This window comes from Moschus berezovskii, chromosome 22, assembly GCF_049115385.1.
Source record: "Moschus berezovskii isolate FMDL1 chromosome 22, NW_MosBer_1.0, whole genome shotgun sequence".
Lineage (NCBI taxonomy): Eukaryota > Metazoa > Chordata > Mammalia > Artiodactyla > Moschidae > Moschus > Moschus berezovskii.
Window position 1 is genome coordinate 17,514,333 of NC_142481.1, and position 27,842 is coordinate 17,542,174.

At 50.4% G+C, this 27,842-nt stretch overlaps 1 protein-coding gene across 1 annotated transcript; it reads right to left on the bottom strand.

Annotated features, from left to right (window-relative positions):
* Positions 1 to 12,892: 12,892 nt before the first annotated feature.
* MAG (myelin associated glycoprotein) lies at positions 12,893 to 26,976 on the bottom strand. The gene is made up of 9 exons (XM_055410816.2): positions 26,925 to 26,976; positions 26,400 to 26,768; positions 24,493 to 24,789; positions 24,104 to 24,361; positions 22,344 to 22,604; positions 15,769 to 16,056; positions 15,331 to 15,427; positions 14,430 to 14,529; positions 12,893 to 13,432 (listed from the first exon to the last, which is right to left on the bottom strand). The coding sequence occupies exons 1-9, from the start codon at positions 26,968 to 26,970 to the stop codon at positions 13,268 to 13,270; spliced, it is 1,881 nt and encodes a 626-aa protein (XP_055266791.1). The 5' UTR covers positions 26,971 to 26,976; the 3' UTR covers positions 12,893 to 13,267.
* Between the last annotated feature and the right edge of the window lie 866 nt (positions 26,977 to 27,842).

The window sequence follows — 27,842 nt, forward strand, 5'->3', positions numbered from 1 at the left end:
TTCTTCGAGAGCACCAAAATCACAATTAGCTGTTGAACAGCTGTTGACAGGAGGACGCTGAACCTACTGAAAAAAGACACCCCATGTCCAAAGACAAAGAAGAAGCCACAGCAAGACAGTCGGAGGGGCACAGTCACGATTAAATCAAATCCCATACCCCCCAGGTGGGTGACCCACAGACTAGAGAACAATAATACCAAAGAAGTTCTCCCACTGTCTGAAGTTTCAGAACCCTAGGTCAGCATTCCCAGCCTGGGGACCTGACAAATGGACTGGGAACCCCCAAGGATCTGATCTTAAAGGCCAGTGGGACTTGATTGCAAGACTTCCACAGGACTGGGGGAAACACAGACTTCAGTATTGGAGGGCACAAACAGAACCTTGCAAATACCAAGACTCAGAGGAAAGGAGCAGTTACTCCACAGGAAACTGAACCAAAACTGCCTGCTAGTGTTGGAAGGTCTACTGTGAAGGTGTGGGTTGTTTGGCAGGGGCTTACCACAGGGACAGGGGGACCGGCAGCAGCTGTTTGGGAAGGTCCCTTTTAGAGTAAACTCTCTTGGACTTTGCCATTGATCAGACCATAGAGCCCATGGACCCCAAGGCTGGGTCAGTTTAGCTGCTCAGTCGTGTCCAGCTCTTTGTGACCCCATGGATTGCAGCATGCCAGGCTTCCCTGTCCATCAGCAACTCCCACAGCTTGCTCAAACTCATGTCCATCGAGTCGGTGATGCCATCCAACCATCTCATCCTCTGTCGTCCCCTTTTCCTTTTGCCTTCAATCTTTCCCAGAGTCTTTTCAGAGTCTTTTCCAATGAGTCAGTTCTTCCCATCAGGTGGCCAAAGTATTGGAGTTTCAGCTTCAGCATCAGTCCTTCCAGTGAATATTCAGGACTGATTTCCTTTAGGGTTGACTGGTTGGATCTCCTTGCAGTCCAAGGGACTCTCAAGAGTCTTCTCCAAAACCACAGTTCAAAAGCATCAATTCTTTGGTATTTAGTTCAGTTCAGTTCAGTCACTCAGTCGTGTCCGACTCTTTGTGACACCATGAAACGCAGCATGCCAGGCCTCCCTGTCCATCACCAACTCCCGGAGTTTACCCAAACTCATGTCCATTGAATCAGTGATGCCATCCAACCAATCTCATCCTCTGTCATCCCCTTCTTCTCCTGCCCTCAATCTTTCCCAGCATCAGAATCTTTTCCAATGAGTCAGCTCTTCACATCAGGTGGCCAAAGTATTGGAGTTTCAGCTTCAGCATCAGTCCTTCCAATGAATATTCAGAACTGATTTCCTTTAGGGTTGACTGGTTGGATCTCCTTGCAGTCCAAGGGACGCTCAAGAGTCTTCTCCAACACCACAGCTCAAAAGCATCAATTCTTTGGCACTCAGCTTTCTTTATAGTCCAACTCTCATATCCATACCTGACTACTGGAAAAACCACAGCTTTGACTAGGCGGAACTTTGTTGGCAAAGTAATGTCTCTGCTTTTTAGTATGCCGTCTAGATTGGTCTAAGCTCTTCTTCCAAGGAGCAAGCGTCTTTTAATTTCATGGCTGCAGTCACCACCTGCAGTGATTTTGGAGCCCAAGAAAATAAAGTCTCTCACTGTTTCGATTGTTTCCCCATCTATTTGTCCTGAAGTGATGGGACCGGATGCCATGATCTTGGTTTTTTGAATGTTGAGTTTTAAGCCAGCTTTTTCACTCTCCTCTTTCACTTTCATCAAGAGGCTCTTCACTCAAGAGTTCCTCTTCACTTTCTGCCATAAGGGTGGTGTCATCTGTGTATCTGAGTTTGTTCATATTTCTCCTGGCAATCTTGATTCCAGCTTGTGCTTAATCCAGCCCGGCATTTCACATGATGTACTCTGCATATGAGTTAAATAAGCAGGGTGACAATATACAGCCTTGATGCACTCCTTTCCCAGTTTGGAACCATTTTGTTATTCCATGTCCAGTCCTAACTGTTGCTTCTTGACCTGCATACAGATTTCTCAGGAGGCAGGTCAGGAGGTCTGGTATTCCCATCTCAAAGAATTTTACACAGTTTGTTGTGATCTACACAGGCAAAGGCTTTGGCGTAATCAATAAAGCAGAAATAGATGTTTTTCTGGAACTGCTTTATTGATGATTCTAGGTAAGTTGGATGTTTGGCCTGAGGGCTGGGTCACCTTAAGCCAAAAACTACCAGGGAGGGAGCCCAATCCAAGTATCAGCAGATAATTGGATTAAAGCTTTGCTGAGCAAGGCCCTGCCCACCAGAGCAAGACCCAGTTTTTCCCATCACCAGTTCCTCCCATCAGGAAGCTTATAAAAGCCTCTTAGCCTCCTCCATGAGAGGGCAGACTGAAGGAGGAAGAAAAAACCACAATCCCACAGCAACTAAAACAAAACCACATTACAGCAAGTTAATCAGCATGAAAATGCAGAAATTTATGTCCCAGATGAAGGGACAAGATAACCCCCCAGAAAAACAACTAAGTGAAGTGGAGATAGGCGACTTTCCAGAAAAAGAATTCAGAATAATGATAGTGCATATGATTCAGGATCTAAGAAAAAGAATGGAGGCAAAGTTTGAGAAGATGTAAGAATTGTTTACCAAAGACCTAGAAGAACTAAAGAACAAACAAACAGATGAATAAAACACTAGAAAGAATTTATAGCAGAATAACTGAGACAGAAGCATGGATAAATGACTTGGAGGATAGAATGGTGGAAATCACTGCCACAGAACAGAATACAGAAAAAAGAATGGAAAGAAGTGAAGACAGCCTAAGGAACCTCTGGGACAACATTAAAGGCATGAACATTTGCACTATAGGGGTCCCAGGAGGAGAAGAGAGAGAGAAAGGACCTGAGAAAATATTTGAAGAGATAATAACTGAAAACATCCCTAACATGGGAAAGGAAATAATCAACCAAGTAGAGGAAGTGCAGAGTCCCAGGCAGGATAAACCCAAAGAAGGACACACTGAGGCGTAGAGTAATCAAACTGAGAGAAAAATTAAAGACAGAGATAAAACATTAAAAGCCACAAGGGAAAATGACAAACAACATATAAGGGAACTCCCATCAGGCTATCAGCTGAGTTCTCAACAGAAACTCTACAAACCAAAAGGGAATGGCATGATACATTTAAAGTGATGAAAAGGAAGAACCTACAACCAAGAATACTCTACTCAGCAAGATTCTCCTTCAGATTTGATGGAGAAATTGAAAGCTTTCCAGACAAGCAAAAGTTAAAAGAATTCATCACCACCAAACCAACTTTACAACAAATGCTAAAGGAACTTCTCTAGGTAGAAAACAAGAGAATAAAAAGCCCTACCTACAGAATATAAGCCCAAAACGATTAAAACGGTAATAGGATTATGCATGTAGATAATTACCTTGAATGTAAATGGATTAAATGCACTACTCAAAAGACATACAGTGGCTGAGCAGATGAAAACATGTGCACATATGCGCTTCCACTTTGTATGTAATTATCTTATACTTTTAGGTTAATCATGTTCCCATTATGGCTTGCGATTGTAATTTTCTTTTATTTTTTTGTCTGGCTATTGATTGTGAAAACTGATAACATCTTTTACTATTGTGATTATGTCACTATTACTCACTCCATACATTGTATCATAATTGGTCAACAGAGCTCCCTGGAGGTGAGGTGACAGCCCCAGCTCACAGGCAGGACATAGCCAAAGACCCCACTCCCACCCCAGAGCTTGGTCTGCCCGGAACATCATCTCTGGGCACAGGCAGGGAACCATGATTTGGTCTCAGAGGGCCTCTCTATCAAAATCAGGCTAGAGAGGAGCAGCCAGAGGTATGTGTGACGTGATGTCACCATGGAGTATCTGTCAGGCAAAGCAAGGGACTATCGGCAAATGACAGCTCACTTTTACAGAGTGATGCTCATTTCATGACCAGCACCGTGCAAAGTGCTTTGCATGCTCCTGATGGCTCACAGCACACTCAGGAAGTCTGAACCACCCATGTCTGCACCATCCTTAGAGGGGAAACTGAGGGACAGCTCACAGTTGACAGGTGGCAGGGCTGGGATTTGAATCCAGGTCTGTTCACCAGGTGCTTATCACATGTCCTATGTCATAGGCAGCTGAGTGCAGCATGTGTGTGACCTCACTTAACCCTGTGAGAAAGGCGCTGTCGTCCACATTGTTCAGGGCAGATGACACCCCAAAATAGAGACCACCTACCTCTTTGGAGGAAAAGATACGAAGGCGCCAGAGCTGCATTCTCAGGAGTCCTGATTCCTTAGCCCTGCCTCCTCCATGTAGTCCTTGACCTCCAGAAATCAAGGCATGCCCTTGAACTCCCTGACCAATTTCCTCCTGTGACCATCAGCAACGCCTGGAGCTATGCCAGCAGACACTCCTAGCTGGTGAGCCAGAATATACGTCCTCAGTTGGTCCTCTGTTGAAGACTGGGATCTTGTCCCCTGGCCTGGGAGTCCTCCACTGAGATGACTGGTTGTTTTGGGTTTTTTTCTTTTTTGAACTTTTTATTTTGAAATAATTATAGACTCAAAGGAAGTGACAAAGATAGAAAAGTCTGGTGTGCCCTATGATGAGTTTCTTCCGATGGTTACTTCTTACATAATTAGGTGTAGTACAACCTGTGTGTGGTTCTAAGTCTTTTCATCTCATATCTAGATGTACATAACCATTGCAGACAAGATACAGAATTATTCCGTTATTGCCAAGATCACCCTTGTAGTCACATCCACCTCCCTTTCCTCCACTATCTCTAACAAGTAATCTATTCTCCATCTCTATCATTTTGTCCTTTTGATAATAGTACATGAAAGGAGTCATATGGTACATGACCCGTTAGGATTTTTTTAATATTTATTTATTTGTCTGCACTGGGTCTTAGTTTGGGCATGCGATATCTTTAGTTGCACCATGGTAACTCTTAGTTGCATCATGTGGGGATCTAGTTCCCTGACCAGGGATCGAACCCGGGCTCCTTGTATTGGGAGCTCAGTGTCTTACTGCTGGACCATCAGGGAAGTCCTTGGACTGTTTTTTTTTTTAACTCAGTATAATGCCCTTCAGAATTTTCCAAGTTGATGTCTGTCCCATACCTCATTCCATTGCTGCATAGTACTTGCTACATAGTACTCCTGGATATATCACAATTGCTGGCTGTATCCCAGGCCGTTGTGACACATCCACAGAGTACTATGTAGCAACGGAATGTATTATATACATTGTACTGTGTAACGCATAGATGTATCACAATTGTTGAACCATTTAGTATTGAGGCACAGGTAGATTGTTTCCAATTTGGGGCTATTACAAATAAGGCTGCTTTGAACAACTGTGTACATGTTTTGGTGTAAACATGAATTTTTATTTATTGGGCATCAATGTCTAGAAATGCAATTGCCGAGTCATATGGTAGGATTATTTCATTAGTTTTTCAAGAGTGGCTGTACCATTTTACAGTCCCACCAGCCATGTATAATGATCCAGTTTCACTGCATCCTCACCAGCATTTACTATCATTATTATTGTTAATTTTAGTTGTTTCATTGGTATGCAGTGATTTGCACAGTCTTGATTTGCATTTCACTAATGGCTAGTAGTGCTGAACATCTGTTCATGGGCCTATTTGTCATTTGTGTATCCTCTTTGGTGAAGTATCTTTTCATGTCTTTTGCCCATTTTCTCATTGCCCATACAATCCACCTACTTAAAGCATACCCCTCAATGGTTTTAAGTATTCACAGCATTGTGCAAACCATCACCACAGCCAATTTTAGATCATCTCATCACCCCAAAAAGAAACTCATGACCATTAGCAGTTACCCCGTTTCCTCTCAACACCTGCACCCCAGTCCTAGGCAACAATGAAATCTACTTTCTGTCTCTACAGATTTTCTTTTCCTGGTCATTTCATAGGAGTGCAATCATACAATATGTAGCTTTTTGTGATTGACTTCTTTCACTTAAGGTTTTTAAGTTTATCATGTTGCAGGATCTATACAGTACTTCATTTCTTTTTATTGTCAGTGAGTGGTATTTCATTGTATGGATATACCGTATCTTCTTTATTCATTCATCACTTGATAGACATTTGGGTTGTTCCCATGTTTTTGTTTTCATGAGTAATGTGCTAGGAACAGTTGTGTTCAAATTTTGGGGTGGATATGTTTTCATTTCTCTTGGGTATATACCCTAGGAATAGAATTTCAGAGGCAGATTGGAATTCTAGGTTTAACCTTTTGAGAAACTGTCTTGAGACTGTCTTTCAAAGTGGCTGGACAATTTTACATTCCCACTAGCAATGTATAAATGCTTTCATTACTACACATTCTTTCTAGCATTAGTTGTTGCCACTGTTTTGTATTTTAGCTATCTAATAGGTTTGTGAGAATGATAGTTCATTGTGATCTTAACTTGAATTTCTCTAAAGGTTAATGATGTTGAACATCTTTCTATATGATTATTTTCTATCCATATACCATCTTCAGTGAAATGTCTCTTCCTGCCTTTTGCCCATTTATTTTTTCTGCTCATCTTTTAGTTTTTTGATTTTTGATGTTTTTGAACGTTTAGTTTTGAGAGTTCTTTATAGTTTCATTCTAGACACGAGTTCTTCGTCAGGTTAAGTGACTTGAACTATTTTCTCCTAGTAGTTTGTCCTTTCATTCTCTTAAGAAACTTTCCTGGAGCAAAAATAAATTGATTTTGAAGTCCAATTTATACTAGGGGTCATGTTTTGCAGAGCGAGGAAGGTGGGAAAAGGAGAAGGCGTGGCTCCTCCTGGGCAGAGCGGTGGGGTTCCTCCTCTCACCCCCAGGGGAGTAGCCAGCACACAGCCTGGAGCCCTTTCTTCGTTGGGTGTGTGGAGCTGCCTGCCCTAGGCCCTAGTTCTCAAGATAGGGTGGGAGACCCTGCTGGCAGCTGTGTAGACAGTGAGCACAGGGGATCATCAGGCCAGGGGCTCCGGAGGCCATGACTCCTGTCCAGGAGAGATGTTCGGAGGTGGCTTTTCTCAGCCAGGAATGACCCAGGAGTTTGGTCGGAGGGGAGGGACAAAGCGGTCCTTGTTGACATGCCCCAGTGCCCGGCCCCTCCTTCACCAAGTGGCCCCTGCTTCCCGACAGGTGCCGCTGTGGGACCAGCCCGGCCCGGCCAGAACTCTTCTCCTGCTGGTGTCCCCGGCTCTGAGGCATGGTGTCGTGGGTGCTGACTCTTCCTCAGCTTGATGTGTCCTGAGAGAAGCGTCCTGTCAGCCTTGCCTGTCCTTGAACATACCGAGTGCTGTGTTCTCCACCAAGCTAGCTCCTCTCCAGCATCTAAGGAAGTGGCCAGCATCTCGGGCTCCTCTCTTCCTTCCCCTCCGTGTCAGCCGGTCTCCTCAGGGCCCTCCAGAATAGGTCCTGACTCTCTTCCCTCTCACCACCCACTTCCCCTCTCCCTTGGACAGGAGTCATGGCCTCCGGAGCCCCTGGCCTGATGATCGCCTGTGCTCACTGTCTAAATAGCTGCCAACAGGGTCACCAAAACCCCTCCCTAATGCTCCTCTATGTGTAAGTCTCCAGCAGCTCCGCAGTTCACTCAAAGTCCGAGTCCTGACTGTGGCCTAAAACCCTGCTGTGATCCAGCTCCCTTGGGCAACTGCTCAGGCTCCTATACACCACTCCAGGCATGCTGGTTGGTTTCCTTCTTGTTCCATGACCACCGCAAGTACATTCCTGTGCTGGACGTTTGCACCTGATCTCGACTTTCCCTGGACCCACGTTTCCCAGAAATCGACCGAGCTCCCTCCCTCCCTCCCTTCCTTCCGGTCTCTGCTCAGCTGACCGCTTTCTAAATCAGCCGACTTGCAGGCACATGCTGTCCTTCTATCTCTCTTAGCTTCCTTCTTAGCCCACTCGCTATCTGACCACACGTTTATCTGGTCTTTGTCTATCTCTTCCACTTGATGTCAGTCCCAGCAGCCAGAGCGTGGGTCTTTTGGTCTGTGCAGCAGCCCTAGAGTCCAGCACAGGCTTGGCACAAGTAAGTGCTCAGTAACCTTGCTCAGTAACCTTGTGTTGACAGAACAGGTGAATTCTTGGGGGTCCAGGCGCTGGGCAGAGTGTGATAGCTGAGTTGAGTGTCATCACTAAATGTTAGCCTAAGAGATGGTCTTTGTGTCAGATCACATCACTGTAACCCAAAGTTTAACAGTTTGCCTGTGACCTTTAGGAATTTTGTCCTGTCTGTGAACCACCTGAAGTATTTTTATTTCGTACGTTTCTTGAAATCAATTCACTTGATTGGTTTTTTAACTTACTTCTTCCTAAGCTTTTAGCAAAAAAAAAAAAAAAATCAAACTTCTAAATATCCCTTTGGGGATGGGCGTGTACACACTGCTATGTTCAAAGTGGGTAACCAACAAGGACCTGCTGTATAGTACATGGGACTCTGCACAATGTTATGTGGCAGCTGGATGGGAAGGGGGTTTGGGGGAGAATGCATACATGTTTATGTACGGCTGAGTTCCTTCGCTGTTCACCTGAAACTATCATAACATTGTTAATCGGCTCTACTCCGGTATAAAGCAAAAAGGGTTTTGAAAAATTTAAAAACAATCACACTTGGCATGCTAGTTTTCTTTTGCTCAGACACAAACTAAGTTAAGTATGACTATTCACCTAAAAGGCCCTCCACACCACTCCCCAGGACACCCAGCTCACCCGGTGGCTCTCTGGCTGCACCTCAGGCAGCACAGGGTTACTCCGATGGCTCTGATTATTGACATTGCTCTGCCTCTCAGGGCGAAGTCCTTAGGGGCATTCCTCCCTGGCCAGACCTGCTGGAGCCAGGGGCTGTTGTCAAGGGACAGGTGTGTCAGGGCAGGTTCCCACACACGCTGGTCAAAATGTCAAGTGGGGCTGCCTTGAAGTCCCTGCTGTTCTCTGCCACCCTCTCCAGCTTCGGTTGAGCTCCTGGAACTTTGCCAAACGTATTTCCACTTGGGGACTTCACACAGGGCGTCCCTAAGTGACATTCCTTCCATAGAGACACTTCTCCGACCCCGAGACCCTAAGTCTCCTTTCGTTCTAGTCTCTACCAGCCTTCCCTGTTGGGAGCAGGTGTCACATGTAGCGGCCAGGTGTTCTGGCTGATGTCATTTATTTAATGTCCTTCTCCCTGAGTGACTGCCAGTGCCGGGAGGAAGGGGCAGGCCTCAGGGTGGGGTCCCACCCCGCTGCCACCCGCCTCTCTTCCTTTCTCCTGCACGGGGACAACCCATTCCAGCTAAAGTAGCCGCGTCCCCTTCCCACTCAACACAGTTTGGTTATTTCTGCCTCTAGACCTTGACTTTGGTCTCTGTTGTACCCACCACCTTCTCCAAAAACAAAAAACCAGGGCACAACCACCTTCCTCAGGAAGGTGCTTTATATCGCCTGAATCACCCATAGCCCTGCAGCTCTATTCTTACTGCCCCTTCGGCAACTTCATACTCACAAGTTCCTGCTGCTTCTCACTGAAACGGCAGTGATGCACAATGGTCAGTGCAGGGGAGGGGGTGGGGCTCTAGGGCCAGGTCCCAGGTGGGTGCTCAAGGCAGGGCTGCACAGTCCTCAGCGGGGGGCCCTCAGGGAAGTTGTGTCACCCTGTTGCCTCGGCTCCTCCAGATTCTCCACATCAGTGCATGAGAGTCACCAGGCGTGCATGGGCATGCTGAGTCACTCAGTCGTGCCGGACTCTTTGCAGCTCCATGGATTGTAGCTCACCAGGCTCCTCTGTTCATGGATTCTCCAGGCAGGAATACTGGAATGGGTTGCCATGCCCTCCTCCACCAGGAAGAGCCATGAAAACACAGACTGCTAGGCCGGGGAATGGCCTGAGAATCTGCCTTTTGGGCAGGTGCCCAGGTGAGGCTGATGCTGGTAGTGCCAGGACCCCACTTGGAGAACCATTGTCAGAGTCATCAGGGAAGGCGGCCGGAGATTACTCATGTAAGCCAGGTAGAATCATGGGGCATGTAGTAAGCACTCAGCAAAAATGTTAGTTGTTGATACCAATGCATGCCAGAGAGTCTGGCCTTCTTCAACTTCAAGAAGACTTGAGTCCAGGGTCTGGCCACACCATTTCCTGGCTCTGGGACCCTGGGAAAAATCACAGGGCCTCTCAGAGCCCCAGAGTTCTCACAGGGTTGTCCTGCAAGAGGTGGGGGGGAACCCTTCCCAGGATAGCCCAAGCTTCCTAGAGGGGTTCAATACACAGCTGGTGCCTAATGGATATTTCTTGAATCAAATGAGGTTTGAAAGATTGAGAATTCCCTGGTGGCCCAGTGGTTAAGACACAGGGCTTTCACTTCTGGGGCTAGAATTTGATCCCTGGTGGGGGAAACTAAGATCTCACAAATGACATGGCACAACCAAAATACTTCATTTAAAAAGAAAAAAGAGCAGACGCGAGAGACGCCCGGCTCCCGGCGGCGCAGAGGCGAGAGACGCCCGGCTCCCCGCGCAACCGACCACGTGCAGAATCGTGGCTGAGAGGAGCTGCCCCGCACCCAGGGTTAGGGCGGTGGCCGAGAGGAGCTGTACCACGTCCAGGAGGCAGTGGCTGCTTGGGCACCGGAGGGCCGAATGGAGCTGATCCACATTCAAAGCAGGAGGGGCGGCCTTGAGGAGATACCCCTCGTCCAAGGTAAGGTACAGCGGCTGCGCCTTGCTGGAGCAGCTGGGAAGAGATACTCCACGACCAAGTGGAATATAAGAATCCAGTGTTCTGGGGAGGAAGGAACAAGATGGCGGAGGGATAAGACGGCGAGACCACTTTCTTCCCCACAAATTCATCAAAAGAACATTTGAATGCGGAGTAAAGTCCACAAAACAACTTCTGAATATTGGCAGAGGACATCAGGCTCCCAGAAAAGCAGCCATTGTCTTCTAAAGGAAAGAGAAGAAATCAAGCTCCACCCACCAGAACACTGACACATGCCTCCCTAACCAGGGAACCCGGACAAGTCACCCGTCCAACCCCACACACAGCGAAGAAACTACATAATAAAGAGAACTCCACAAACTGCAAGAAGAGGGAAAGGCCACCCCAAGCAAAGCAATATAAGCAAGATGAAGAGGCAGAGAAATACCCAGCAAGTAAAGGAACAAGATAATTGCCCACCAACACAAACAAAAGAAGAAGATATAGGGAATCTACCTGATAAAGAATTTCAAATTTTGATGGTGAAAATGATTCAAAATCTTGAAAGCAAAATGGAGTTACAGATAAATAACCTGGAGAAAAGGATTGAGAAGATGGAAGAAAGATTTAATAAGGACTTAGAAGAAATAAAAAAGAGTCAATATACAATGAATAATGCAATAGATGAGATCAGAAACACTCTGGAGGGAACAAACAATAGAATAACAGAGGCAGAAGACAGGATTAGCGAACTAGAAGATAAAATTGTAGAAATAAATGAAACAGAGAGGAAAAAAGAAAAACGAATTAAAAGAAATGAGGACAATATTAGAGACCTCTGGGACAATGTTAAACGCTCCAACATTCGAATCATAGGAGTCCCAGAAGAAGAAGACAAAAAGAAAGACCATGAGAGAATACTTGAGGAGATAATAGTTGAAAACTTCCCTAAAATAGGGAAAGAAATAATCACCCAAGTCCAAGAAACCCAGAGAGTCCCCAACAGGATAAACCCAAGGCGAAATACTCCAAGACACATATTAATCAAATTAACAAAGATCAAACACAAAGAACAAATCTTAAAAGCAGCAAGGGAAAAGCAGCAAATAACACATAAGGGGATTCCCATAAGGATAACAGCTGATCTTTCAACAGAAACTCTTCAGGCCAGAAGGGAGTGGCAAGACATACTTAAAGTGATGAAAGAAAATACCCTACAGCCCAGATTATTATACCCAGCAAGGATCTCATTCAAATATGAAGGAGAAATCAAAAGCTTTACAGACAAGCAAAAGCTGAGGGAATTCAGCATCACCAAACCAGCTCTCCAACAAATGCTAAAGGATCTTCTCTAGACAGGAAACACAGAAAGAGTGTATAAACTTGAACCCAAAGTAATAAAGAAAATGGCTACGGGATCGTAGTTATCAATAATTACCTTAAACGTAAATGGGTTGAAATTTTCAAAAAGGCTAGGAAACAATTCTCATAGCCATCAATAGTTCAGTGTTGAGTTCATGAATAGTTTTTAAAGTTTGGGACAAACTGTAGTATTTGCTATTTGAAGTACTATTTGTAATTGGCATATTACGATGTAACATTGGTCTTCATTTCCAACTTAAAACGCCTAAAAATGCCTAACAGGTTTTTAGATTTGTGAATTTTAGTTGAAATGTATTTTACGATGTTACTAAACCTGCAGAAATATTGAAAAAAAAAAAATAAAAAGAAAAAAGAAAGACTGAAGCTGCAGAATGCAGCATAAATGTGAGGCATGGCCGTCAAGCTTACACAGGCTCAGGAAACACTGAGACCCAGGGTCCCCCTGGGACCCACAGAGGGCAGGGGGCAAAGTCAGTGAGTGAAGCCAACCGGGTGGGGGGCAACAGGGAATGGTGGGCACTGTGGCAAATCGGGAGCCAGGCTCCTTCCGAAGAAGCTGCCGCCATCTCTGTCAGTGAGACCTGGCGGTTTGGAAGTGGGAACCTAGGGCTATTGGTCACTCTGACTGTGGCACGAGCAGGAATGAGGGTTGTTAGGTGAAATCACCCCGCAGTCAAACATGACCTCCCATGGACCAAACCCAGCCCACAGCGGCCAGATCAGAGCAGGAACAACTTAAGAATGGCTGGCCTGGATGCCGGGCTAGAATCCCTGAGGAAGCAGGGGAGGGCAAGGAGGTGAGTGGCAGGCTTCCCAAGGATGGGTCAGAAATCATTAGGAACTAGGTGGGTATTTGGCTTCAGGGCATTTATTTCACATCCTTCCGTACAGGTCCTGGGGCCAGGTGTGGGGGCAGGAGACCAGGCAGGGGGTAGCAATAAATAACATGGACAGACGGAGCTCCCCTCCAGACAGATGAGGTTAAAGGAGGTTAGAGGGAAGCCACAGGGTGGAGGTGGGGTGCTGGCGGGGCAGGGGCAGCTGGGAAGGAGAGGGAGGCCAGGCCCCCAGAGCTCTCCGTCACCTGCCCTGGCCCTTCCCTGCCCCAGCCCCCACAACTTTGGGGAGGAAGGGAGCCCGCAGCCGGTGGGGGCCAGCGAGGGTCTTGGAGAGGCTGGGTGACTGCACAGGGTGCCTCCGGCTCCCTCACTTGACGCGGATTTCAGCATACTCAGCTAGCTCCTCCGTCAGGGTATAGCTGTCCTTGGTGGGTCTTTTTCCCAGGTCCGAGTGAGAATAGCTCAGGTCCAGCTCCGGGGGTTCTCCCCGAAGACCCAGCAGCCTCCTCTCTGATCCCAGGCGCCTCTCACTCTACGAAGGGAGCCAACCCATTAGGCAGTCTTGTCCCACCTTTCCCAGCTGCAGTTGCTGGGGTTGCTGGCACACCCATGGCTCTAAAGCAGAGTCCCATATGAGCCTCCTTCCTCAAGGACCACCCACCCAGCCGACCCCATGGTCCTGGGTCACCCTTGGGAGCCCTGCCCGCACCAGTGCCCCCTACACAAAAAAACCTCCTCACTGCTAAGGCTGAAAGCTGCCCACAAATTCATTGTCTCCAAGAAACCTTCCTCAACCTGAGAATTTGAGGGGCACCCAAGTCAACCCATAACGCCTTTCTAAATGGAAGCCACCTGGTTGGGAACCCACTTTTCCCAGTTGTTGTAAGTGCCTGGCTCAGCAGGTTCGGGTCTGGTGTGGTCCCTCCTCAATCTGGGACATCCTCCAGGTGCAACTTCTGCTTCCCCATCACGCCTGCCGTCCTTGACCTCCCTCCTTCAGACACACACACACACACACACACACACACACACACACGACAGTGGCCACAGACAGATGGACGGGAGCAGTAGTGGGACAGGACAGACAAGGCCAGGGGGTGCTGGGCAAGGCCACACTGAACTGGGGACCAACCTGGACGCCTGACGGGGACGCACACACATGCAAGCCAACCCCAAGGCCCAACACAGGCCCAGAGGTGGGCACACTGAGGCCCCCGGAACCTACCTCCTGGGGTGCTCACTCCAGGGTAGAGACCTCTCTGGACTATTGGAGAAGGAAATGCAGTCATAGACACAGGCGGGGAGGGTCAGGGCTTCTCGTGGTCCCGAACTCTACAGCCCCACTCACAGCCTCAGCCTGAGCGCCCTGTCCCAGCCCAGGGCCGAGCCAGTCTCAGCAGATCCTTTCCTCCCTTTCTTTGGAGCCAGCTCCTCCTCCACCCAGGGCCTCCCAGGCCCCTCCCAGGCCCTCAGTGTCCCTGGCACCCAGGATCTCCAGCCAGCTTGGCGCCATGGGGCTCTGGCCTCACCTCATATTTCTCCGGCGCCCCGGAGATGCGGAAGTCGCTGCTGAACACGACAGGGGGATTGTCCCCCCCCGAGAAGCTGGGGCTTTCCGTCACGTTCTTTCTGCAGGGCAGGACATGTCAGCTCCAGTGCGATTTTTGGGTTCCCTACTCCTCTCTCTATCTGCAATCCCCTCTACCTTAGGAGTTTGACCCAAGGGCCTCCGGAGCTGCTCCCACCGATCTCTAAGACGGGGTGGGCAGCTGCTTTGGTGAGCAGCCTCTTCCCGTCCATCCTAGCCCATCCCTCTCCTGCTTCATGGCTGAAGACGAGCCACACCTGGGCCCCAGTCTCTGCCACCTTCAGGGCCCCTGCCTGGCTCCTCTGGGTTCTCTGGGGCCATCTGTACCCACTGGCTGCCAGGATGCAGGATGGGGAGGTCAATTCCTTGTCAGGAGTGCTGATGTGTGTGTGACACAAGGAAGAGAAATAGCAGCAGGCGGGTATGACTTGGGGCTGGGGAGCGTTTATAGATACGACAGATTATGTGTAGTTGTTGGAGTTTCTGCAACCCACTGTGACCGATGCTATGGAACTGGCTCTCTGCATCACAAGGGAGGGGCAGGAGGAGACAGCAGAGAATGTGGGGCACCCGCAATGACTGGTGGGAAGGGTCCCGTCCAGGCACCGACAGGACTCAGTGTTAGCTGAGTCTAACACCTTGGCGGCGGACACCGGCAGCTCCTGTTAGCTGGAGTCCACTGTCCTCCACCCAGCTGAATTCTCACAGCGGAATCTGCCCTCTCTTACCCACGCCCAGCTTCCAACTGGTCTGCCCCTGCCCTGCCCTTGGAGGCTTCTGCACCCACTCCCCGCCCTCCCACCCCACCACACTCCAGCTCACACTCCCCGTAGGCCACTCACTTTCTGCGCGTCTGGGTGATGTAGCAGACGATGGCGATTAGGATGGCAAAGGCCACCACGGCTCCCACAGGCCCGATCTTGGCCCACATGAGGCGGTCTGAGGAAAGAGAAGACCTAGGTGCCCTCAGGGCTGCTGGTGGGAGGAGGACATTAGGGTTCTTAGGAGACGGGCTGGGGCAGGGGCGGGAGTAAATGTATTTACACAGCAGGCACACCCTTGCACTGATTGGCTAATTGAGCTGTTGGAGGGGCCCGCAAAGTGTCAGCAAGCTTGGGGCAGCCTCTCCTAACTGGCTGGAAAGCGCATCTTGACCATTCAATCAACAGCATAGCCGGACCATCGCTCAGCAGCCGATAATCAGACTCGGCGAGGGGAGTTTAGATCCAACGGGGGTCCCATCTGTCCCCTGACTCCCAGCGCCATGCCACATCACTCACGGGCTCCCTGGAAGGGCAGCTCCAGGCTCTTGGTGCCGTAGAGGTTGTGGGAGGTGCAGATGACCCGGGGTGGGGCCTGGGCCTGCCCCCGGAGCGTCAGGATGCTGGTGAGCAGGAGGCCGCTGCGCTCTGAGTACACGAACTCGCGCTCCGTCTCGTTCACCGTCACGTTGCGCAAGGGCAGCTCGAAGGCCACGGACGGCTCTGGGTTGGCTTTCACCACGCACAGGCACTGCACTGTGTCGCGGGCTGCCGCGCAGTGGGACTCCAGCAGGATCACAGGGGCGACTGCAGGAGTGAGATCAAGACCCGGTGGGCTGGAGATGGGACCTGGGGGGCTCCTGGGCTGAGATGGGCTGTCTGTGCCCCCTGCACTGTCTCTTGTGTGTGGTTGCTCAGACCTTTCAGCCGTGTCCGACTCGTTGCGACCCCGTGGACTGAAGCCCGTCAGGCTCCTCTGTCCATGGGATTCTCCAGGCAAGAATCCTGGAGTGGGTAGCCATGCCCTCCTCCAGGGGATCTTCCTGACCCAGGGACTGAACCTATGTCTTCTGCATTTTCTGCATTGCCAGCAGATTCTTTACCACTGAGCCACCAGGGACGCCCCACACTCTCTCTAACACCCTCTCTAACGCTGCTCACCTTGTAAAATATAAATCAGATCATAGAGACTTCCCTGGTGCTCGAGTGACTAAGACTCTGCACTCGCAATGCAGGGGGCCAGGTTCAATCCCTGGTCAGGGAGCTAGATCCCGCGTGCTGCAACAAAAACATCTCACATGCCGCGGTGAAGATCTCGAGTGCTGCAACTAAGACCTGCCGCAGCCAAATAAATAAATATATATTTGAAAAACACGAGGGGCTTCCCTGGGGGCTCAGTGGTAAAGAATCCATCTGCCAACACAGGAAACACGGGTGCGATCCCTCACCTGGGAAGATCCCACATGCCACGGAGCAACTAAGCCTGTGTGCCACAACTACTGTGTGCTCCAGAGCCCGGGACTTGCAACTACTGAAGCCTGTGCGCCCTAGAGCCTGTGCTCCTGCAACAGGAGAAGCCACCACCATGAGAAGCCCAGGCACCGCAACCAGGCAAAAGCCCGTGCAGCAACTAAAGCCCAGCACAACCAAAAATAAATACAATAAAAAAAAAAAAACCCTGAAATAAAATCTTTAAAAGTGATCATTATAATACAAATAAATTAATCAGATCACGGCACTCCCTGCTTAAACTCACCCCCTCCAACTGCTCACCGCGTCACTTAGAATAAAACCCCAATACTTTGCCCTGGTCTGCAAGGCCCTGCAGGACCTGGCCACACTCAAATCTCCTGCTTTCACTCTGGCTCACTCTATTCCAGCCACACTGGCCTCCTTGCTGTTTCTCATTCTCGTGGAACTTGTTCCTACACCCGGAGGTCTTTCGTTTCTCCCCCAGCCTGGAGCACTTCCCTGACACATGCCGGTCTCACACCCTCACTCCAGGAAGTTTCTGTGCAGGCCACGCTCTTTCTCTTGACCACACCATGTAAGCGGCACCTCGCTGCACTAAGCATTCACTCAGGTTTGCTCCTCCGCACTTACGTCTACCCACGTTACATACTGATGTGGCTGCTCTCTTATTTCCATCCAGACAAGTGCTTGCTCCGTCTCCACTCTGTCCCCACTGTTAGAATATCCTTTTCTCTTTTTTCTTTTTGCCACACTGAAAAGCATGCGGGATCTTAATCCCCTGACCAGGTATCAAACCCATGCCCCTTGCAGTGGAAGCTCAGAGTCTTAACCACTGGAAGGTTTCCAGAACATCCCTTTCACCTGGCAGGAGCTCTGGGAAGACTCATGGGATGAGCGACTGAGTTCAGCCAGCTCTGCCTCCAGGCCACCTTACAGATGCCCCCCACTCACTCCCCAGGGACCCTGTGTCCTGACCCTCCCTCCCTCATAGGACACACCAGACACCAGCCTTCACCCAAGATAATTTTGTTGAGCTTTGCTGCCATTTGAATTACAAAAATGATACTGGGGTGGTTTTCTCCCTTTCATTTTCCAATATGAAATTATAATAGAATATTGAATGTTGCTTTTTAATCTATGTTCTCTTTCCTTCTGAGAGTTTGGCACTCGCCTCTGCTCACTCTAGACTGACCTTTGGTTCTCAGTCCTGAGTAAAGCTCACGTGGCCCACCCTTGTTGTGGCCCAGTCGTGTCTGATTCTTTGCGACCCCATGGACTGTACCCTACCTACTTTGCTTATTTTCTATTTCCATCCAAAAGGAATATGCAGGTAACAGTGATGGGGCAGAGAGCAATGAGACTTGGGTATTTGCAATAGGGATCAATCCATTTGGAATGGGTACATATCTCTAAGTCTAGTAAATTAAAAGTTAAATAGTCCACATTCTGTTTAGGTAGACATGTATATGCTTGCTATGTTGTTGTTTAGTTATTAAGTTGTGTCCAAATCTTTTGGGACCCCATGGACTATAGCCTGCCTGCCTGTCTCCTCCCTCCATGGAATTTCCCAGGCAAGAATATTGTAGTGGGTTGCCACTTCCTTCTCCAGGGGATCTGTCCAACCCAGGGATTGAACCCATGTCTCCTGCATTAGCAGGTGGATTCTTTACCATTTAGCCACCAGGGAAGCCCGATGCTTACTATAGTATAAACGAATTAACACACCACAGAGTAAATTAGTAATGACCAACCTGAACTGATAGTGATTATTTTAAAAAGTAAAAACCTTTTCATTCTAGACTGTATCGCTAGTACAGCTGTGACAAGGCTGCGGGAATGCTGACACCCTGCTGTGTGCTCAGCATCTTTGCAGAGTTGCCGGAAGCCCCGAGACCTGTGAAACCCTGACTGACACTAGACAAACCCCAGGTCCCACAAAAGATGGGAGGTTTGGGGGGTGGGACAGCTTTGGCTTGAATTCCAGCTCTGCCATCTACTGGCTGGTAGCCCAAGCCAGGCCACTCAGCTTCCTGGACCTGCAAGATGGGCTTCTCATCTGTGCAAACAGGGGTAATGGGTGCTTGACTCACCAGAGGCTATGGAGAATACACTCTGAAGTGGGAGCATGAGTGTGTTGAAAAGAAAGTTTATCATCCCACCTAGGGATTTAGGATTAGAGAAAGCGACTGAGCACGCTCTCGTGTACACCGAACAATTCCAGCAGAGGGCGCACGTGAGCAACGCTTTGGCAGCAGGAAGGCCGCGGAAACCCAGCCAGGCGTTCAGGGAGATGAGTGGGAAATTGAGAGGGTGTCTAAGACTTACAGGGCACCTGGGCTCCTTAGTGTAAGACACTGTCACACCCATTTTCCAAAGAAGAGAATCAGAGCTCAGTAAAGGTGAAATCACTCGTCTGGGATCACAAAGCAAGACAGAAACGGAGCTTGGATTCAGACCCAAGTCCATTCAGCTCTGTTGGGTGCTGGATGGCAGTAACACTTCTACTTCTTCATATCAAACCGGGGTGACGAGCGGTCCCTATCCCCAGTCACATTGTTGTGAGAACGAAACAGGTCAATATGTGCAAAGGGCTCGGACTGCTTGTCACAATATCATAGTGAGGGTGAACGCCCTGCAGGTCCCCTGCGAGACCCCCTCCTCAGGAGCACCCACCATTGTCAGCGAGCATGGAAGCCCCAGTACTAGGGTACACAGACTTCGGAGACAGAGAGGGGACTGAGGGATGGTTCTGCCCAGCAACCTGAGACTGGACTCCCAGAGCACAAGCACTATGAGCCTCGGAGCCCAGCAATGGGCTTAGCAGGGGTGGGGGTCAGGGCATGGCTGCTTATCCCCTTTGGCACACTGAAGGCCTTGAGTCCTTGGGTACCAGGGCCTTCAGGGAACTGAAGCAGCCAGAGGTTTATGAAGTGGACAGACAGGGTCCAGAGGAATCTTGACACTGGCCAGCCTCCCAGCTGCGTGGCCTTGGGGAATTCTGTCCTTCAGTTTCTCCTCAGTGAAGGGAGATGATGACAATATGCAGCTGCTTCAAGAGGTGACCAGGGAGGGGGATGGGGACTTAGTGTTTAATGGGGACAGAGCTTCAGTTTAGGAAGGTGAAAAACTGGGGAGATGGGTGATGGTGAGAGTTGCACAACAGTATGGAGTACTTAGAGCCACTGAGCTGTACCGTTAAATATGGTTAAGATAGTGTGTTTTATATTATGTGACTTTTACAACAATTAAAAAAAACACATTAAAAATAAAAGAAAGAGGCCACCACAATAACACGTGCTGGGGATGCAGTCCTGGTTCAGGGTAGGCCCTTCAGCGTTGTTTGCTGCGGCCACTCTTACTGGGCTTCCCTGGTGGTTTAGGTGGTAGAGAATCTGCCTGCAATGCAGGAGACCAGGGTTCAAACCCTGTTGGGAAGATCCCCTGGAGAAGGAAATGGCAGCCCACTCCAGTATTCTTGAATGGAGAATTCCATGGACAGAGGAGCCTGATGGGCTTGGGACAGGATGATCTGTGACTGACAATGTACATGAGGTGGAGTTGTGTGTACTTTCGTTCTCTGACTCTTACACCTAAGAAGCTCTGATTAGGGAAGTAGATAGAATGGGGAAAACCAAGAGGAAAAAGGAGGGGCATGTATGAAAAAGGCAGAGTGCACACAACCCATACACACGATCACGATGATGCTGGGAGGGAGCAGACTGGGAGGAAAGATGGCACCAAGATGAAAAGTCAGCAGAGTGGTGACAGCCATCACCTTCCCTGGAATAATCTGTCTCCACTTTGCTGACAAAGCCATAGTCAAAGCTATGGTTTATCCAGTAGTCATGTATGGATGTGAGAGTTGGACCATAAAGAAGGCTGAGCACCAAAGAACTGATGCTTTGAAAATGTGGTGCCGGAGAAGACTCTTGAGAGTCCCTTGGACTGCAAGGAGATCAAATCAGTCAATCCTAAAGGAAATCAATCCTGAATATTCACTGGAAGGACTGATGCTGAAGCTGAAGCTCCAATACGGTGGCCACCTGATGTGAAGAGCGGACTCATTGGAAAAGACCCTGATGCTGGGAAAGATGGAAGGCAGGAGGAGAAGGGGGCAACAGAGGATGAGACGGTTGGATGGCATCACTGGCTCAATGGACTTGAGCTTGAGCAAACTCCAGGGGTTAGTGAAGGACAGGGAAGCCTGAAGTGCTGCAGTCCATGGGGTTGCAGAGTCAGACTCGACTTAGCAACTGTACAACTGACTGTGGCCACTTGCAGACTATTGAGTATGGACTGTGCTCAATACCTTCTGACAAACTTGTGTGGTGGCGACCACAGTAGGTGGAATAAGTAAGTCTGGAAGTGGTGACTTCGGAGACAAGTGCCAGAGGCCAGGCTGGGGTTGGGGAGGAAGCAGAGAGAATGGAAATATGGAGATGACATTCCAGAAGGAGGTGCTGGAGGAGGGGAAGTGGAAACCATGACTTGGGAGCTATGACCTGAATGATGGCTGGGGTGGGAGCGGGGTGTTGGCAGTGCTGTCAGAGAAGGGAGGTCAGGAAGGGGACTGGTTGGCAGTGGAACAATGAGCTCCATTCCCAAGACAGTCAGCTTTTTATCTGCATCCGTCTCATCTCTCTGCCTGTGCTATTTCTGTTAACATGCTTGATGTCCTATTCCCCACCTCCCACTGAGCCACACAGCTCGTGCACATAACAATAGCTTCATCAATGTATTCTGATGTCATAACACAGGATGAGGTCAGCTTTGGGCATTACAGAAGAGTGGAACCAGACTCCTGCATCTGACTCTCAGTTCTGCCTGGGTGACCTGTTGTGAGTGACATAACCCCTAAGGGCCTCAGTTTCCTTCTCTGGAAGCTGGGGACAGTAAGAGAATCTCCCTCACTGGGATGTCAAAGAGGTGAAAGAGTAGGCTCCTGTCAAGAGCTTCCAGCAGTGCCTGATCCCTAGTGATGCTCCACAGGATTAGAGGTTGCGTTTTTTTTGTTTTAGTTAATGCATGTGTGCTTCCCTGGTGGCTCAGACAGTAAAGAATCTGCCTGCGGTGTGGGAGACCTGAGTTCGATCACTGGGTCAGGAAAATCCCCTGGAGAAGGGAATGGAAACCCACTCTGGTATTCTTGCCTGGGAAATCCCACCAACAGAGGAGCCTGGAGGGCTACAGACCATGGGGTCACAAAGAGCTGGACACAACTGAGGGACTAACACTTCTACACTTCAGAGAAGCAGTGGCCACAGGATTCAGAAATATCCTTGGTCAAAAGCCCATCCCAGGGTGTTGGACTATTATATTCTCAGGTGGGACTTTTTTTTTTTGGCCAATGCGCACAGCATGTGAGATCTTAGTTCCCCAACCAGGGATCGAACCTACGCCCCTGCACTGGAAGTGTGGAGTCTTAACTACTGGATTGCCAGGGAAGTCCCTTAGGTGGGCCTTTTCTTGCTGTGGATTTAGCTTCTCCACCCCCATCTGCTGGAGCAAAGCTTGGTTGGGATGCTGAGTGTCCCCCATTGAGCTCCACCACAGGGGTGGGTGGGCAGGAATCAAGCCCACGTGCTCTCATCGGGGGCAGAGGGTCGAAGTGGGGTACTCACACTCCACAGATAGGTTGAAGGCGGTGGCCCTCTGGCCGTACTGGTTCTCGGCCACGCACCAGTACTCTCCGTCGTCCTCGGGTGTGACGGCCGGCAGCTCCAGCTGCAGCTCACTCTCATAGATGACCGTGGCCAGAATCTGCTTCTCCTTGAAGATAGTGAGAATAGGATCCGGGTTGCTCTGTGTGGAGCACAAGATGGAGACTGTCTCGCCCTCCACGGCCACCACTGTCCCGTTCACTGTCGGCTTCCAGGGTGCATCTAGGGGGCAGGACAGGGGGGCCAGTGGTCAGAAGCCAGGGGGACCTCTTCTGCCAGCCAACTCTCACCTCTAAATGTGACCCCCAACACCCCGATTGGAACACACCACCTCAGGACAGCCCGGGGAACCCCAGGCCTGGCTGTCTCGTTTACAGAGATTCTGCAAACACAGTGCTTGTGTCTGAGTCCCGGCTGTACCCCTTCCCAGCTATGTGTGGACCCGTATCTTAACCCTTCAGGGCTCTGTTTTTTAAATCTGGAAACTAGGCTTAAAAACATTCCCAACTTCATAAGGGTCCCTGAGAACAGACTATGACACGCACTGCTTTAGCCTGAACAAGGCAGATGAAGATCTCTGTCCATGCGGACAGATGCTGTATAAGGAAATCAAGTATAATAGTTGGCAAGATGGGGAGGAGCATTTTGGAGAAAAATAAAGGTGGGATGGGAAGTCAGGGTAGTTATGGCTTTAACTAGGATGCTGAGGGAAGGCTCCCGTGAGACTAGAAGTGGGCCGGGAGGAGGCAGTCAGCCATGGGGATGTCTAGGGAAAGACCATTTGCGTAGGGGGAAACTGCTGAGTAAATCAAATGCTGCCTGGCGCTGTCATCTTCATTACCCCAGGCCTGGGCACTTTGCCTCAATAAATACTTGTGAGTGAATGAATGAATGGATGGCCTCTCCTTGGCTCCTAGCCAAGAATCCTGCTTGACCCGCCCCTCCCCCCTGAAGCCCCATAATGTTCCAGGGTGCCCACAGGGGCTGGATCCGGCTTGGGTTCCCCTCAGCCCTCCCATTGGAACTGTCATAGGGCTCATTTAAAAATCCAGATTTCAGGGCTTCGCTGCTGGTTAAGAAGCCACCTTGCAATGCAAAGGACATGGGTTTGATCCCTGGTTGTGGAACTAAGATCCCACCTGTGTGTGTTCAGTCGTGTCCAATTCTTTGTAACCCCATGGACTGTAGCCTACCAGGCTCCTCTGTCTGTGGGATTCTCCCAGAAGGAACTGGAATGGGTTGCCATTTCCTTCTCCAGGGAATCTTCCCAACTTAGGTACCAAACCTACGTCTGCTGCATTGGCAGGCAGATTTCTTATGATTGAGCCGTCTGGGAAGCCCCTAAGATTTTAGGCCCACATGATGCAGCCAAATAAACAGATATTAAAAATAATAATAATAATAATAAAATGCACATTCCTGGGGCCAAGCCCAGCTCTACCATCCAGGAAACAGAATTTAACAGGCTTTCCTGGGTGGGCAGGGACCACCTCTGATTCTCTCTTCCTATCTCCATCTCCTCCTAGCCAGGAGATTGGTGCCCAGTAGGTGTTCAAGAATGAAAGAACTCCTTAACCTGAAACTTTCTCTCCATCTTCATCTCAACTGCAGGCATGGAACTGGCCGCCACCGCTACCCCCAACCCTGGCCCCCCAGCTCTGCCCTGGGCAAGGTTGGTTCCCCAGTGCCCGGTGTGTGGGGCGCCCAGGGCGGCGACTCACACATGACGCTGAGCTCGACGGTGCGGTTGTCCTGGCCGTAGGTGTTCTCAGCCAGGCAGAGGTAGACGCCGTCTTCGGCGGGGGTCACTTCGTCCACCTCCAGGGACAGGCTCTCGGCCACGGCCTCCCGGAGCACCGTGCCATCCCGCATCCAGGTCAGCAACGGCGGCGGGTTGCTGTCGGCCCCGCAAAACAGGCTGACGTGGGAGCCCTCGATGGCCTCGACCGTGGAGTTTATCTCCACGATCACCGGGGGGTCTGCGGCGGACACAGGACACAGGACCTCAGGGGGCGCGCACGCAGGCCCCGCCCCCGCCCCTGACCCCGCCCCTCCCTGACCCCGCCCCGGCCCCGCCCCCGGTCCGCCCCCGGCCCGCACCCAGGCTCACACTTGATGTCCAGGCTGGCGTAGCCCTCGAACTGCAGGGTGGTGTTGGGGAACGAGGCCTGGCAGCCCAGCCGGTGGCCATTGGTCTCCCTGGTGGGCACAAAGTGCAGCAGCGACACCTGCACCCAGGTACCCTCCTCCTCGCGCAGCCGCCCCAGCACCGTCGGCTCCCCGAGCCCCTCGTGGCCCAGCCAGCTCAGCTCTGGGTGCAGCTCTGGGCAGTTGTCAGGCACCATGCAGCTGACCTCCACTTCTGTGCCAGCCATCACTTCCGGGGGGACCACGATGTTGGGGGTGTCTACGTGAGCCCGGGAGACGGAGGGTGAGGAAGCAGCATCGCCCACCAGCCATCCCTCACCCGCAGGCCGCTGTCGGACACCATTCCTGGCGCCTGGTTCCCTCCCCGCCCTTGCATGCAGAGTTCCCCACAACCTGCTCTTCTCCTGGGTACTGTTCACCCAGAAGCCCTCCGCAGATCCTACGAGGGATGTATTAATAATGGAAATAACAATATAGTGTTCTGAGCTCTTCACTGGTGTTTGACTTGCCAGTCCTTCCAGCCGTGCTGACACCAGAGGGTGGGTTACATTTTGCTCATTTTACGGATGAGGAAGCTGAGGCCACAGCTAGAACCAGATAAAACTGAGCTTCAAACCCTGCTGCTCTTGCTTCACCGTCTGTGCCCGATGTGTGCGTGCTCAGTCATGTCCAACTCTTTGCAAGTCCATGGACTATGTAGCCCACTAGGCTCCTCTGTCCATGGAATTTTCCAGGCAACAATACAGGAGTGGTTGCCGTCTCCTCCCCCAAGAGATCGTCCCAACCCAGCGATGGAACCTGAATCTCTTGCATCTTCCTTCACTGACAAGCAGATTCTTTACCATCTTTGCCACCTGGGAAGCTCTGTGCCCCAGACAATATATTATATTCCTCACGAAACTTTTCTCCTTCCCATGTTTGCTTTGCTTTACCTTCCGTGTGTGTGTGTGTGTGGTGTGTCCTGGAGCTCTGTCTGTCTGTCTGTGCTGGTTTGGAGTTGGGGGCAGGGTCTCTTTCTGCATCAGGGCTGTAATCTGGCTCCTCACTTGGTCTCAGAGCTGATGGGGAACTTGAATCTAAGGGTTCCATGCCTCTCAGGGCCTCTCAGAAATGAGGCAGTGGACCCTACTCTGCCCAAACTGGCCCAGAGCTGCATTTTATTTGGCGTAAACTTAAGACATTTAAAAATATATATCTGAAGTAGCAGCCTATGCTGAAAATACACAGCTCTGGTTCCCCTTGGAAATTCAGAGAATTTCCTGGCCATTCAGTGGTTAGGACTCCAAGCTTCCACTGCAGGGGATACGGGTTCGATCCCGGGTCAGGGAACTAGGATCCCCCATGCCACTTGGCATGGCCCAAAACAAAACAACAAAAACTCAGACTGCCTGAGATCTGTGGCCCTGCATTCTCATGCTACACCATTTAGCTCGAGCCAGGCTCCATGTGCCAGGCACTACTTTGCACACTCGACAACTATCCCCTTATTGAACTTTAAGTGCTGTTCTTATCCCCATTTTACAGAAGAGAATAACAAGGCCCAGAGAATTTCAGCGAACTGCCTACAGTAGCCCGGCTAATACAGGGATGCGGAGGCCTTACCCCAACCCCCGAGCCCCACTGCCTTTCTCCCGGGTGTCTCTGAAAAGTAAGAGCACTGCTTTCCTCTGGGAAGGACAACGCAACTCAGGGCCCTGCTTTGCCCCTTTCTGTCATCTGCCTGGTCATGTGGGCCAGAGGCTTAGCACCCCTCCCTCCAGCCAAACCTGCAAGTCCTTGGTTCTGCTGACCAGACCTCCCCAGAAGGGCACTGGGAGGGCTTCCTGTTTCCCATGCTCCCCGCCCCCAGCACAGCCCCCCGAGACTCACTGATGATGTCCAGGACGCTGTGCTCAGAGAAGGTGTACTGGTTGTAGCCCCCCAGATCCCCTCGAAAGTAGTATTTGCCACCCAGCTCGGGGCTTAGGTTGCTGAGCAGTAGGGTGCAGTTGCGCAGGCCCAGGTCCCCCAGGAGGCGGCTGCGTCCCTGGAAGCTCTCGTGCACCACCTGTGTGCGTGACTTGAAGACCACCGGCGGGTAGTTTTTCGGATAGGGGCTATTGAAGTACCAGACGCCATGCACAACAGCTGGCCGCAGCTCATCAGGAAAGCTGAAGCGGCAGGGGATGGAGACGCACGTGCCCTCAAAGGCCGAGATGGACGATGGCATCCAGGCGCCCCACTGACCCCCACGAGAGGCTGTAGGTGAGCAGGACCGCTGAGGCTGAGAGACACATCCTGCCCGGGTGCCCCCAACCCCTACTCCCATCACCTCCCACCACCTGAGGGGTCCAGGGACCCCAGCCTGCTCAGGGGCCAGGACCCACAGACCCCCAGACCCCCAAGCGTTATTACCTGAAATCATAATCCAAAACAGAGACAGTGCCGTGAGGAATATCATTTTGTGCAGCGAGCAGAGCTGGAGAGGGGAGAGGAGCGTGTTCAAGGCCCAGGGAAGTGAAAAGTAAGACTTCTGGTAAGATTTTGGGAAGCAGCCCATTCAGATGTTAGCTGCAGCTGTTATTAGTATTTATTATCACAGACACATCTATGGCATCAACCATGTACCACCCGTGGTACTCTACTATACAAATTCATTTGAGGTAGGTGCAATTATTATCCTGTTTTTGTAGTTGAGCTCCAGCAAGATTGAGTAACTTGCCCAAGGTCACTCAGCCAGCAAGCAGCAGAGCTAGGATTCAAGCCCTGTCTGCCTGTCCAGGGTTGCAGACTTCACCACCAAACTGTCCTGACTCTACGTGGGTTTGTTGTTATTCAGTTGCTCAGCCATGTCCAACTCTTTGCGACCCCATGGACTGCAGCACGCTAGGCTTCCCTGTCCTTCACTGTTTCCCAGAGTTTGCTCAGATTCATGTCCATTGAGCCGGTGAAGGTATCTATATGGTTAGTGACGTGCTAATAATTATCTTCATCACCATCATGCCCTTGGGGATCTCCAGAAAGTAAGGATAGAGCCAAGTTTGGATGAGCAAGAGGAAGCAGGAAAAGTCAGGAGGAAGGGAAGTTGGAATCCTCCCCCCTCACCTCCGTCTCCCTGAGTTGGGAATGCCTTCTGGTCCCACTTGGAGCTGTCAGCCGGCCAACCTGGAGCAAGAACCAGACAGGTGCAAGGAAGAGGGGGCCCGAACATCCCCCACCCCCGCTCGCAGGATCCACAACGAGTCGTGGCCGTTGTCAGGCTGCCCACACAGTCTCTGTCGCCCATGGCCTCTCGATGTTTGAGACCCTCCCACACAGCCTCAAAGCTACTCT

What these genes read in the sequence shown, in the direction of transcription:
- MAG (XM_055410816.2), bottom strand. Translation starts at nt 26,970, where the DNA reads ATGATATTCCTCACGGCACTGTCTCTGTTTTGGATTATGATTTCAG. An exon ending in GTTTTGGATTATGATTTCAG is followed by an intron (nt 26,769 to 26,924) that starts GTAATAACGCTT and finishes GCTCACCTACAG; the next exon opens with CCTCTCGTGGGGGTCAGTGG. An exon ending in CGCCAGCCTGGACATCAAGT is followed by an intron (nt 24,362 to 24,492) that starts GTGAGCCTGGGT and finishes TGTCCGCCGCAG; the next exon opens with ACCCCCCGGTGATCGTGGAG.